The sequence below is a fragment of the Mobula hypostoma genome, chromosome 12, assembly GCF_963921235.1.
Source record: "Mobula hypostoma chromosome 12, sMobHyp1.1, whole genome shotgun sequence".
Classification (NCBI taxonomy): domain Eukaryota; kingdom Metazoa; phylum Chordata; class Chondrichthyes; order Myliobatiformes; family Myliobatidae; genus Mobula; species Mobula hypostoma.
The window spans coordinates 104,466,665-104,481,174 of NC_086108.1; the positions used below are offsets into that span (position 1 = coordinate 104,466,665).

Consider the following 14,510-nt stretch of genomic DNA (forward strand, 5'->3'; position numbering starts at 1 on the left):
AGGATATAGAGAGAGGTAGTTACACCCAAGGTGCAGGACACAGGAACCTGGGCGACAGGAGGGGGAAACTGGTTAAGGAGCCAGTGCAGAGTATCCCTGTGGCCATCCCCTCAACAACAGGTTTATCACTGGATATTACTGGAGGGTTTACATAACACAGGAAAGTCACAGTGGTCAGGTCTCTGGCACTGAGTCCGGCTCTGTGACTCAGGAAGGTGGGTGGGGGGAAAGAAGAGGTATAGCGTGGTGATAAGGGACTTATTACAGGAACAGACAGGAGGTTATGTGGGCGAGAATGAGATTCCTGGATGGTATGTTGCCTCCTGGGTGCCGGGGTCTAGGACATCTCAGATTGAGTCCACGCCATCCTTAAATGGGAGGGTGAACAGCCAGAGTTCATGGTCTGTGTAGGACATGGGTAGGACAAGTGACAATGTTCTGCATAGGGAGTTCAGGGAGTTGGGTGCTAAGTTAAAAGGCAGGACTTCCATAGTTGTGATCTCAGGATTGCTACCCCTGCCACGTGCTAGTGAGGCCAGAACTAGGCAGATCATACAGTTTAATATGTGGCTAAGGAGTTGGTGTAGGAAGGAGGGCACAAGATTTTTGGATCATTGGGCTCTCTTCCAGGGAAGGTGGGACCTATACAGAAGGGACGGTTTGCACATGAACTGGAGGGTGACTAATATCCTAGCAGGAAGGTTTGTTAATGCTTCACGGTGGGGTTTAAACTAGAGTTGTAGGGGGTGGGAACTAGAATGCCAGAACAGTTTGTGGAGAGGTTGTGGAGGCAGATGTTGGTGAGACCTCAAAGTTAGGAATCAAAAGGTTGAGCATGGTGCGGCTAGTGTCCTGAGCTGTGTATATTTTAATGCAAGAAGTGTCGTAGGAAAGGCAGATTATAGTGCTGAAGATGAGGTAGCTTGTTTACAACCAGAGGCAGTGAGTAGTGAAGACAGACTGTTGATACGGCAAAACTACAGTCAACAGGATGAATTGCAATGTAAAAGGTGGAAAAAATCAAAAAAGGTGAATACAGGACTGAAAGTGCACACAGTATATGGAATGAGGTAGTTGAACTTGTAGCACAGTTGCAGATTGGCGTGTGTGATGTTGAAGGTATCACTGAATCACAGCTGAAAGAAGATTATAACTGGGAGCTTAATAAGACCATAAGACAAAGGAGCAGAAGTAGGCCATTCGGCCCATCGAGTCTGCTCCACCATTTTATCATGAGCTGATCCATTCTCCTATTTAGTCCCACTCCCCCGCCTTCTCACCATAACCTTTGATGCCCTGGCTACTCAGATACCTATCAATCTCTGCCTTAAATACACCCAATGATTTGGCCTCCACTGCTGCCCGTGGCAACAAATTCCATAGATTCACCACCCTCTGACTAAAAAATTTCTTTGCATTTCTGTTCTGAATGGGCGCCCTTCAATCCTTAAGTCATACCCTCTCGTACTAGACTCCCCCATCATGGGAAACAACTTTGCCACATCCACTCTGTCCATGCCTTTTAACATTCGAAATGTTTCTATGAGGTCTCCCCTCATTCTTCTAAACTCCAAGGAATACAGTCCAAGAGTGGACAAATGTTCCTCATATGTTAACCCTCTCATTCCTGGAATCATTCTAGTGAATCTTCTCTGTACCCTCTCCAACGTCAGCACATCCTTTCTTAAATAAGGAGACCAAAACTGCCCACAGTACTCCAAGTGAGGTCTCACCAGCACCTTATAGAGCCTCAACATCACATCCCTGCTCCTATACTCTATTCCTCTAGAAATGCATGCCAATATTGTATTCGCCTTCTTCACTACTGACTCAACCTGGAGGTTAACTTTAAGGGTATCCTGTACGAGGACTCCCAAGTCCCGTTGCATCTCAGAACTTTGAATTCTTTCCCCATTTAACTAATAGTCTGCCCGTTTATTTTTTCTGCCAAAGTGCATAACCATACACTTTCCAACATTGTACTTCATTTGCCACTTCTCTGCCCATTCTTCCAATCTATCCAAGTCTCTCTGCAGACTCTCCGTTTCCTCAACACTACTGGCCCCTCCACCTATCTTCGTATCATCAGCAAACTTAGTCACAAAGCCATCTATTCCATAATCCAAATCGTTGATGTACAATGTAAAAAGAAGTGGCCCCAACACTGATCCCTGTGGAACACCACTGGTAACCGGCAGCCAACCAGAATAGGATCCCTTTATTCCCTGCCAATCAGCCAATGCTCTATCCATGTATGTAACTTTCCCATAATTCCATGGGCTTTTATCTTGTTAAGTAGCCTCATGTGTGGCACCTTGTCAAAGGCCTTCTGAAAATCCAAATATACAACATCCACTACATCTCCGTTGTCTAGCCTACTGGTAATTTCCTCAAAAAATTGTAATAGGTTTGTCAGGCAGGATTTTCCTTCAAGGAATCCATGCTGAGTTCTGCCTATCTTGTCATATGCCTCCAGGTACTCTGTAACCTCATCCTTGACAATCGACTCCAACAACTTCCCAACCACCGATGTCAAGCTAACAGGTCTATAATTTCCTTTTTGCTTCCTTGCCCCCTTCTTAAATAGCGGAGTGACATTTGCAATCTTCCAGTCTTCCGGAACCATGCCAGAATCTATCGATTTTTGAAAGATCATCGCTAATGCCTCCGCAATCTCCGCAGCTACTTCCTTCAGAACACGAGGGTGCATTCCATCTGGTCCGGGAGATTTATCTACCTTTAGCCTATTCAGCTTCCTGAGTACTTTCTCTGTTGTAATTGTGACTGCGCACACTTCTCTTCCCTGCCACCCTTGAGTGTCCGGTATACTGCTGATGTCTTCCTCAGTGAAGACTGATGCAAAATACTCGTTCAATTCCTCTGCCATCTCCTTATTTCCCATTACAATTTCTCCAGCATCATTTTCTATCAGTCCTATATCTACTCTCACCTGTCTTTTACTCTTTATATACTTGAAAAAGCTTTTAGTATCCTCTTTGATATTATTTGCTAGCTTCCTTTCATAGTTAATCTTTTCTCTCTTAATGACCTTCTTGGTTTCCTTTTGTAAGGTTTTAAAAATTTCCCAATCCTCTGTCTTCCCACTAATTTTTGCTTCCTTGTATGCCCTCTCCTTTGCTTTAACTTTGGCTTTGACTTCTCTTGTCAACCACGGTTGCATCCTTTTTCCACTCGAAAATTTCTTCTTTTTTGGGATATACCTGTCTTGCACATTCCTCATTTCTCGCATAAACTCCAGCCACTGCTGCTCTGCTGTCTTTCCCGCCAGTGTCCCTTTCCAGTCAACTTTGGCCAGTTCCTCTCTCATGCCACTGTAATTTCCTTTACTCCACTGAAATACCGACACATCAGATTTCAGCTTCTCTTTTTCTAATTTCACAGTGAACTCAATCATGTTATGATCACTGCCTCCTAAGGGTTTCTTCACCTCAATCTCTCTAATCACCTCTGGTTCATTACACAATACCCAATCCAGTACAGCCGATCCCCTAGTGGGCTCAACAACAAGCTGTTCTAAAAAGCCATCTCACTGACTTTCTACAAATTCTCTCTCTTGAGATCCAGTGCTGACCTGATTTTCCCAATCTACTCGCATGTTAAAATCCCCCACAATTATCATAACACTGCCCTTCTGACAAGCCTTTTCTATTTCCAGTTGTAATTTGTAGTCCACATCCCTGCAGCTGTTTGGAGGCCTATAAATAACTGCCATCAGGGTCCTTTTACCCCTGCTATTTCTTAGCTCAACCCATAAAGATTCTGCACCTTCTGATCCTATATCACCTCTTTCTAATGATTTAATACCATTTCTTACCAATAAAGCCACGCCTCCCCCTCTGCCTACCTTCCTATCCTTCCGATACACTGTGTATCCTTGGACGTTCAGCTCCCAGAAACATGCATCCTTTAGCCACGTCTCAGTGATGGCCACAATATCATACCTGCCAATCTGTAGCTGTACAACAAGATCATCCACCTTATTCCTTATGCTGCGTGCATTAAAAGTACAACACCTTAAGACCACTATTTGATACTTTTTGCTTTGATTTCACTGCAACTCATCCTTGGCTTTATAGAGCAGTTCGTGGTTGAGCCTAAGAGAGGATCAGCTATTCTGGGTTGGGTGTTCTGCAATGAACCAGAATTGATTTTAAGAGCTTAAGGTAAAAGAACTCTAAGGGGATTGTGATCATAATACGATCAAATTCATCCTGAAATTTGAGTAGGAGAAGCTAAAGACAGATGTATCGGTATTACAGTGGAGTAAAGGGGATTACAAAGGCATGAGAGAGAAGTTGACCGGGATTGATTGAAAAGGAACATTGGCAGGGGTGACGGCAGAGCAGCAGACACTGGAATTTCTGGAAGCAATTCGAAAGGCACAGGATATATACATCCCAAAGTGGAAGAAGTATTCTAAAAGAAAGATGACATAACCGTAGCTGATGAGAGAAATCAAAGCCAACATTAAAGCCAAAGAGAGGGCATATATTAGGGCAAAAATTAGTGAGAAGTTAGAGGATTAGGAAGCTTTTAGAAACCAACAGAAGGCAGCTAAAGAAATCATTAAGAAGGTAAAGATGGGATTATACAAGTAAGCTAGCTAATAATATTAAAGGGGATACTAAAAGTTTTTTCAGATACATGAAGTATAAAAGGGAGGTGAAAGTGGATATTGGATTGCTGGAAAACGATGCTGGAGAGATAGTAATGGTGGCCAAGGAAATGGTGTATCAAACTGAATAAATATCTTGCATCAGTCTTCACTGTGGAAGACACTAGCAGTATGGTGGAAGTCCCTGGCGACGGGGTCATGAAGTGTGTGAAGTAACTATTACTAGAGAGAATGTTCTTCAGAAGCTCAAAGGTCTGAAGGTTACCTGGACCAGATGGTGTACACCCCAGGGTTCTGAAAGAGGTGGCCGAAGAGATTGTGGAGGCATTGGTAATGATCCTTCAAGAATCACTAGATTCTGGAATGTTTCCACAAGACTGGAAGGTTGCAAATGTCACTGCTCTTCATGAAGGGAGAGAGGCAGAAGAAAGGAAACTATAGTCCAGTTAGTCTGACCTCAGTGGTTGGGAAGATGTTGGAGCTGATTATTAAGGATGCGGTCTCAAGTTACTTGCAGGCACATGATAAAATAGGTCATAGTCAGCATGGTTTCCTCAAAGGAAAGTTTTGCCTGACAAATCTGTTGGAGTTCTTTAAAGAAATAAGCAGGAGAATCGGTTGATGTGTATTTGGATTTTCAGAAGGCTTTTGACAAGGTGCCACACATGAGGCTGGGTAACAAGCTATGAGCCTATGGTATTATAGGAAAGATTCCAGCATGGATAAAGCAGTGGCTGACTGGCAGGAGGCAAAGAGAGGGAATAAAGGGAGCCTTTTCTGGTTGACTCCCAGTGACTAGCGGTGTTCCACAGGGGTCTGTATTGGGACAGATTCATTTTACTTTATATGTCAATGATTTGGATGATGGAATTGATGGCTTTGTTGCAAAGTTTGCAGATGATATGAAGATATGGAAGCACATGTTGCTTTGAGGAAGTAGAGAGCCTACTGAAGGAGTTAGACAGATTAGGAGAATGGGCAAAGAAATAGCAGATGCAACACTGTGTTGGGAAATGTGTGATCATGCACTTGGGTAGGAGAAATGAAAGAGAAAATACAAAATGGAGAGAAAATACAAAAAATTGAGGTACAAAGGGACTTACCAGTGCTTGTGCAGGATTCCCTAAAGGTTAATTTGCAGGTTGAGTCTGGTGAGGAAGGCAAATGCAATGTTAGCATTCATTTCAAGAGGACTAGAATATAAAAGCAAGGATGTAATGTTGAGACTTTTTAAAGCACTGGTGAGGCCTCATTTGGAGTATTGTGAGCAGGTTTGGGCCCCTTATCTTAGAAAAGGTGTGCTGAAACTGGAGAGGGTTCAAAGGAAGTTTATGAAAATAATTCCGGGATTGAATGGCTTGTCACATGAAAAGCATTTGATGGCTCTGGGCCTATATTCACTAGAATCCAGAAGAAGGAGGGGTGATCTAATTGAAACCTATCAAATGGTGAAAGGCCTTGATTGAGTGAATGTGGGGAGGATGTTTCCTGTGGTGGGAGAGTCTAAGACCAGAGGACACATCCTCAGAATATAGGGCATCCTTTTAGAATGGAGATAAGGAGGAATTTCTTCAGCCAGAGAGCGGTGAATCTGTGAAGTACTTTGCCACAGGCGTCTATAGAGGCTAAGTCTTTTTGTAGATTTAAGGCAGAGGTTGATGGATTCGTGATTAGTCTGGGAATGAGGGGATATGGGGAGGAGACAGGAGTTTGGGGCAGAGCGGAAAATTGGATCAGCCATGATGAAATGGCAGAGCAGGCTCGATGGGCTAAACGGCCTAACTCTGCTCCTATATCTTATGCACTTATGGGTAGCAATCCTAAGATCACAACCCTGGAGGTCCTGCCCTTTAACCTGGCACCTAATACCCTGAGCTTCTTATGTAGAACCTCGTCACTCATCCTACCCATGTCCTCGGTACCTACATGGACCATGGTCTCTGGCTGTTCACCCTCCCACTTAAGAATACTGAGGATTCGATCTGAGATGTCTTGGACCCTGGCACCCAACAGGCAACATACCATCTGGGAATCTCGTTCTCGCCCAGAAAACCTCCTGTCCACTCCTCTAACAAATGACAGTGTGCCTCTTCTCACCCTCTTCCCTTCTGAGTCACAGAGCTGGACTCAGTGCCAGAGACCTGACCACTGTGACTTTCCTCTGTTATGTCAAGCCCCGCGACAGAATCTAAAATGATATACCTGTTGTTGGGGGGATGGGCAAAGGGGTACTCTGTACTGGCTCCTTAACTCTTTTCCCCCTCTTGTCACCCAGTTTCCTGTGTCCTGCATCTTGGGTGTAACAACCCCTCTATATGTCCTACCTACCGCCCCCTCAACTTCCTGAATGATCTGGAGTTCAACTAGTTCCAGCTCCAACTTCTTCACGCGATTGTTAGATATTGCTGTTGTCTTCAGGGACATTAGAGGTCTCCCTGCCTTCCCACATCCCACAGGAGGGGCATTCAACTATTCTGCCTGGCATCTCTACTGTCCTAGAAGGGAAAAAAAAGTTTACCCGTAGCTTTTTTCTGCTTTCTCTGACTGAAGCCTCGAAGAGCTAAAGCCTCTAGATCACAACTTTTAACTGTCCACTTGGACCATTACCACTGGGCTTGCCCCGTTCCTTTAATTTTCTCTTGCTAATTATTTCCAAACGTCAGATTATCGGTGGTCAGAGCTCATCTACACAGCTGTGATCAACTGCTTGCCTTTTTCTGCTAGGGCAGTGGATTTGAGTGAAATCCCCTCCTTGCAAACTTCTGATGTCCAGATTGTTTGCTGGTCAGAGCTCAGTCCTGACCCGGATCTGGGCCGTACCCACCAAATATCCGGACCTGCCTCTCGGTTTTTTTGCACTACCTTACTTTCCCTTTTCTATTTTCTATTTATGATTTATAATTTAAATTTTTTAATATTTACTATCGATTTGTACTCCAGGGAACACAAAGCGCAGAATCAAATATCGCCGTGATGATTGTACGCTCTAGTATCGATTGTTTGGCAACAATAAAGTATAAAGTACCAGGGAGGAGGCTCATAGTACGCTACTGACTCAAAAATCAGTTACTTTCCCCAAGTGGTAAGGGTGATTAACACACCCCCAATGTCCTCTAATTTCTCATTTCCTGTCGGAGTCACCTTATGTACACTCTTGTGCCTAGCGTCACTTTATGGACATACAATCAATCTATGTACAGTATCTAAGTTATCTTACGTATTTCTATTTATTGTAGCTTTTTATTATTGTGTTTACCTTATTGTGATTTTATTTTGCTGCATCTGATTTGGAGTAACAATTATTTTGCCCTCTACACTTGTGTACAGGAAATGACATTAAACAATCTTGAATCTTAATGAGATTAAAGACCTAGATAAGGAATAACCATTGGGAAATGAGAGCTTGATGAGCAAACTGTCCTAGTTTGTTCACACACTCCTACTAAACTCTATGCTCTTATTCTCAGATAATGGAAGTCGGAGAACAACTCAGAATCCCAATTTCCTGCATAGTCCCTGTCAATAACTATTGGTTCTCTCATGAGCTGGATTGTGCGACTGATGTTCTAATACTCTACGCAATCGTGCTGATGTTGCAGTCTGTCGATACCTATTTTGAGAACATGGCTAGTTTATCTTTAGCATGATGCAATTTTGGGTGATGGTCAAGTTCAATGTAAATTTTATTATCCAAGTACATATATGTCTGAGGTGAATTTTCTTGTGGGCATACTCAATGAATCTATAGAACAGTAACTACAACAGAATCAACGAAAGACCTCGGAATTACATCTATCACAAACAGGATTTATATGGCAATAAAAACGAGCTGACTTACCCTTGGACACGAGCCCTGTGAACCACCTTAAATTTTGTCGAGGCGTGTCTAGCACACATTGAGGATGTATTGACTAATTGAAGAATTTTTTCCCATTTCTCTGTAGATAAAGATATTTGAAGTTCTCTTTCCCACTCATACTTAATTTTGTCAGATGTACCTAGACGTATTTTCGTAATCAGATCATAAATAATTGCTATTAAACTCTTCTGATAGGGGTTTAAACCTAGAATTTTTTCTGTAACTTCAATTTGATGCAATATCGGAGAGGTAATTAAAGTAGTGTTCGAAAAGATATTTTTGATATTATTTCAGTAGTTCTGCGTATTGATTTACAACCTCATCCTATTATTGCAATCTTTGGACTACCAGTGATAGACTCTAGTCGTTTATCCTTGTCAGCTTGTCGTCTAATTGCATTTGTTACATTAATAGCCAGAAGATCCATTTTATTTAAATGGAAAGATTCTAATCCCCCCACTACATTCCAGTGGTTTTGCCAAACAATAGCATGCCTAAACTTGGAAAAAATTGGGAGTGATACTATGGATCCTTCGGTTAAATGTGAAGAAACTTGGAGGCCATTTATTCACTATTTTCATATGATGTAAGTTGACTCTTTCTGAATCCTTATGTAGTAATTTTTTTTGTTCATGTATAGAGGAGTGGAGTTAATGACAAATAATAATTTTAGCTGATATAATATGACAGCCCAGCTTCGTTTGCTTTTTCTTTAGTTTAGTTTTTTTAGTTTTCTTTCTCTCTCTTTATAAAATATCATTTTCATGGTCAGTTACCATGAGATGGGGAGGCTAAACGATATTTGTTACTTGGAATCTGTGCTTGTACGTGTTAACTGTTATTATTGTAATCCCAATCTCTATGTATCATTACTATTATTGTTATGTTTAATTTTGAAGCATAATAAAAAGATTGAAAAAGAAAGAATCAACGAAAGACTGCCTAAATAGGGCTTTCAACCAGCGTGCAGAGAACAAGCTGTGAAAATGCAAAAAGAAGAAACGATAATATCAATAAATAAGCAATAAATATTGAGAGAGATGAAGATCTTTGAGTTGATTTAAAAGTCCTTTGCTTGGAGAGAAATTACATGCTGCAGATTGCAGTGAGAGTAATTCAAAAGAGGTTTATCTAAAAGAATTTTCGGAACAATTTTCTGCTGCCCACAGATCATCACTGAATAGTTTCAGCTTGAGTCTATATTGGCTTAAATGCTCCTAACAGTCCCCTGCAATTCTGTGATGCTAATATCCTGTGCAAATTTAAAGAACTGCTTAAGGACTCACAGTTGTTCATAAGACTAGACACTGGCATCCAACCGAGGATGAATTAGACTAACTGCAAATGTAACAGAGCTTTCTTTTATCTGCTGCTGTTAGTATACACTTCGTCTATTCGAAATTTTTGCAGGTTTATCTGCTGTGACTATTAAATCTCTGAACACTAAACTTAAAGCAATGTAGAAAAAAGCTTGGAACATTTTCTGTTGTGTCTTTTATGACTTCAGGGAATTGGGGCTTCTGCTCATCTGGCATATTGTGACAATGTGGACTTACAAATGAGGAATTCAGCAAGTCAGGTAGAATTTCAGATAGAAAGTCAGAAGTCAGGGTGCTACAGTAGTGTGGCGGTTAATATGATGCTATTACAGCTCGGCCTCCAAAAGGGCCACGGCCTTGTGGTTTGGAGTTTTGTGTGCCTCAGTGACCCAGGCAGCTATGTTGGCTCGAGTTAGGTCTTTATGCTTTGTCTCTTGGTAGGATCACCCATCAAACGGGTCAAAGGGTAGAGGCCAGAATAAGAATGGTCCACGATTACTCCAGGTTTAAGGCTTCAGTTCAGGGCCAGCAATCCTGACTGGTAAAACAACACTGTTATGGAAACAGCAATGAAAACTCCTCCTAACATCTGAGTGGCCAGGGACAGTCAGAGATGGAGGTCCTTCATAGCTGCCTTAACTGCCAGCTGCATAACAAGCAGTAGATAGACTATAGCTAGGGACGGAGCTTGGAGTTCAATCCCGGCGTCCTTCCCGTGAAATGCCTAGGTTTCCACCCACTGTCCTGCAAGTTAGTAGATTAATTGGTCATTATGAATTGTCCTGTGATTAGACTCGGCTTTAATCAGTGGTTGGCTGGTTGGTACGGCTTTATGGGCCGTAAGGGCCTTTTCTAGGTTGTATCTCAATAAACCAATAAATTTATGAAGCGAAATGAATAACGTTTTGCTTCGCTCAAACCCAAGATTCAGGTGGATGGTCTTGACGCATCTACCTCCACAGATTTCTTCCCTCAGCCTGGGTGAGGGTGGAACTTGAAGTCATTTGTTTAGGATGGATTGACATCCTACTGTTTAGCTTAGCACTTTACAGCACCAGTTTTAAGATTGTTCAATTCCTGCAGCTTGTAAGCAGTTTGTAAGCAGCTTGTAAGCAGTTTGTACGTTTTCCATGTGACCTTATGGGTTTCCTCCCACATTCCAAAGATGCACAGGTTAGGGTTAATGAGTTGTGGGAATGTTGGCACCAGAAGTGTGGTGACGCAGCGGACTCCCCCTACTCCCCCCTCTCCCCGCACCCCGGCACTCGTGGCCTGTGCTGGTTGTTGACGTGAACAACGCATGTCACTGTATGTTTCAATGTACATGTGACATAGAAGGGAAAAAGGTGGAATATTTTAGGGGAATCTGAGGGGAAACTTCTTCACTACACCCTTAATATAGTTAAGGGTCAAATAAGGTGTGAGAGAATTGATGGACACTTGACCGAAAATAAATAGCGGCGGTAGCGCGGGGACTGGAGTAAAGGAAAATAGAAATAATGGGATTGTTCTGTGAGGAGCTAGTTTAAAGTTCAAAGCTCTAAGTAAATTTGTTATCGAAGTGCAATCCTGACATTCATTTTCCTTCAGTCAGTGTGGACCCAATGGGCTGAATGGCCTCCTTTTAAGCTCCAAGTAACAAGTCAGTCTGGGAGGCTCAGGTTCACCTCAGCACAGTGCTAAGGTACCATAAACCCGGTCACTGGGAAAAATGTGTCCATCTAGTTGAGAAGGAAGTTTCACCACTTTTCCTGCTTTTTCCCTGTACCCATTGTAGTTTAAATGTCAGTCAATCTCATAAGTATTCAGTGATTTTCCCCCTTTACAAATGTCTGGGGTGAAGAGTTCCAGGAATTCATGACCTTTGAGTAAAGAAATTACTCCTGTAGAATGTGCAGACTATTGTTTGGAAAGTATGTCCCCTCCATCAATATGGTGTGCAGTTTTGTTCTCCTTATCTAAGGTTGGCATTGGAGAGGGTCCAGAGGACGTTCACAAGAATGATCCTGGAAGTGAAAGGACTAATGTCAGAGGAGAATTTGGTGGCTCTGACCCTGTACTCACTGGAGTTCCAGGGTTTAGAAGAATGAGGGGGGGGGGATTTCATTGAAACCTATCAAGGATCATCATGATCTCTCTGCCACCCATCAGAGATATTAATCAGGAGCACTGCATTCACAGTATTATCAATGATCCCTCCCATCCATCAAACAATCTCTTAGGTGTCCTCTAGCATTTTTCTGCTCCTCAGGTACCTCATTTGTTCCTACCTTTAAGCTTTGTACTCTCTAAATTTCACTTTTGAGGGTCTCCCACTTACTAAGTACACCTTTGCTAGAAAACAGCCTGTCCCAATCCACACTTGCCAGATCCTTCCTGATACCATCAAATTGGTCTTTCTCCAAGTTAGAATCCCAACCTAAGGTCCAGACCTATCCTTTTCCATAATTACCCTGAAACTAATGGCATTATGACTAGATGCAAAGTGCTCCCCTACACAAATTTTTGTCACCTGCCTGGTCTCATTGCCTAAAAGGAGATCAGGTATTGCATCCTCTCTAATTAGGACTTCTATTACTGATTAAGAAAGTTTCCTGAAACACATTAGACAAATTCTATTCCATCTAGTTCTTTCACTTTATCAGAGTCCTAGTCAATACGTGGAAAATTAAAATCACCTATTATCACAACATCGATTGCTTCTTGCAACAATCGATCCCTCTACAAATTTGTTCTTTTAAATCCTGTGGACTGTTGTGTTGTCTATAATATAGCCTCATCAATGTGGTCATAACTTTCTTATGTTGACCGTTCATCAATGAAACTAGGTTAGAAAATTCATTACGCAAATCGTAATTAATTGAGGCTCGCTCTTTTTTGTCTCTGCACAAACAAAACAATGTAACTATGTTGATCCCAGGCCAACAACTTTGAACATGAGCTCTACTGTCCTCTCCATACTCACTCATAGAACGGGTCCAATTTATAACATCAAAATAGGTGATCTCCACTGGCCAGGCGATCAATCCTTTCTTCGCCTAGCCTGTGGCATGGTGGCTCCTCCTCGTGATGGTGGGTCTCTTCCGAGAGTTATCGCTGATAGCACACTCAAAGTGTCCACTTTTGTACTCATTTCTTACCAATTCAAATTTTGCATTTCAGTATCATTGGCTGTAGGTAATCTGATTGACCTTTAACACCTTTTTATTGGCTCTGCTCCTGGCCAGCATCCAGTTGCCCTCTTCCCAGCAAGTGACAATCAGTAATTTATGACTCCTTGTTCTCTTCAGTAACCAGCTCGAATCACTCCAGGCAGATACCAATCCCAACATTTACAAACCTGCATTTTGTGTTATATCAAAGAACATCTCACAAATAACTTATTTGGAAACAATTTCTAGTTCATCAGGTTACCTGAAACATCATTGTGTCTACTTTAAAACACAGCAACTCCATCTCACAAAATGGAGGATGTAAAACAGTTCCACAAGTGGTAGCCTCCATCTCCAAGCACATGGCAAGAACAAAGAGAATTGATTTGTCTGCTTCTACTGTCCTTGAACCATTCAAGTTCAACGTTTTCTTCCATATTTTAAATCCACCATGGCCAACAACTTATTCCTCAGTTCCACCCGTGAAACTCATCATTAGATGAGTTCTCCAGACTGTTTTGACTCAGACTGAGTACTACTGGGACATTTTCCTGAATAGCAACCAGCACCCCGCCTCCCGTTTAATCCCTCCCACTCTTGTCACATCTGAAAGAGTAGAATGCAGGAATGTTAGCTGCCAGTCCTGCCACCCCCCCCCCACCACAAGCCACAACCAAGTCACACTAATATCTACAATATCATAATTTCATATGTTGATCCATGCCTTTCCTACAATACTTTTTGCATTGGAATTTATGCAGCTTAGACCGTTAGCCTCATCATGCTCAGCCTTTTTATTACTGACTTTGAGGTCTTAACAACATGTCTCCACAGCCTTTCCACTAACTGTTCAGGCACTGTGGTTCCCATTCCCCTGCAACTCTAGTTTAAACACTCCTGTGCAGGATTGGCAACCGTTTCTGCTAGGATGTTAGTTCCCCTCCAACTTAGGTGCAAACCATCCCTTCCATACAGGTCCCAATTTCCCTGGAAGAGAGCCCAATGATCCGAAAATCTGAAACCCTCCCACTTACACCAACTCCTTAGCCACATGTTAAACTTACAGTGTTCCCATTTCTGGCCTTATTAGCACATACCAATCTTCAGATCACAACCCTGGAAATCCTTTCCTTTAACTTGCCTCTTAACTCCCTGAATAATCTTTGCAGAACCTCATCTCTCTTCCTACCTAAGTCATTATGGCTGCTTACCTTCCCACTTAAGAATGCTGAGATGTTCCGGACACCTGCACCTGGAAGGCAACATACCATTCAGGAATCTCTTCCTCATTAACAGAAAATCCTTTCTGTTCCACTAACTAACTAACTAACTAACTAACTAACTAACTAACTAACTAACTAACTAACTAACCTCCTATCACCACAGCTTGTCTCTTCTCCCCCCTTGCCTCTGAGCCACAGATCCAGACTCAATGCCAGGGTCCTGACAGCTGTGACATTCTTCTGTTAAGTCATGCCCCTTACCAACAGCATACAAAGTTGTATGGCTGTTGTTGAGGGGAACTGACTGCTTAACCTTTTTCA

The 14,510-nt window shown here is 42.3% G+C and overlaps 1 protein-coding gene across 3 annotated transcripts in view; it reads left to right on the forward strand.

Annotated features, from left to right (window-relative positions):
- LOC134355054 (interferon-induced protein 44-like) overlaps positions 1–9,964 on the forward strand; it is a 59,513-nt gene extending 49,549 nt beyond the window's left edge. For all 3 annotated transcript variants that reach the window (XM_063064751.1, XM_063064752.1, XM_063064753.1), the window contains exon 8: positions 8,104–9,964. In XM_063064751.1, coding sequence (XP_062920821.1) covers positions 8,104–8,283 — 180 coding nt within the window. In that variant the 3' untranslated portion in view covers positions 8,284–9,964. The remainder of the gene's footprint in view (positions 1–8,103) is intronic.
- Positions 9,965–14,510: the final 4,546 nt, after the last annotated feature.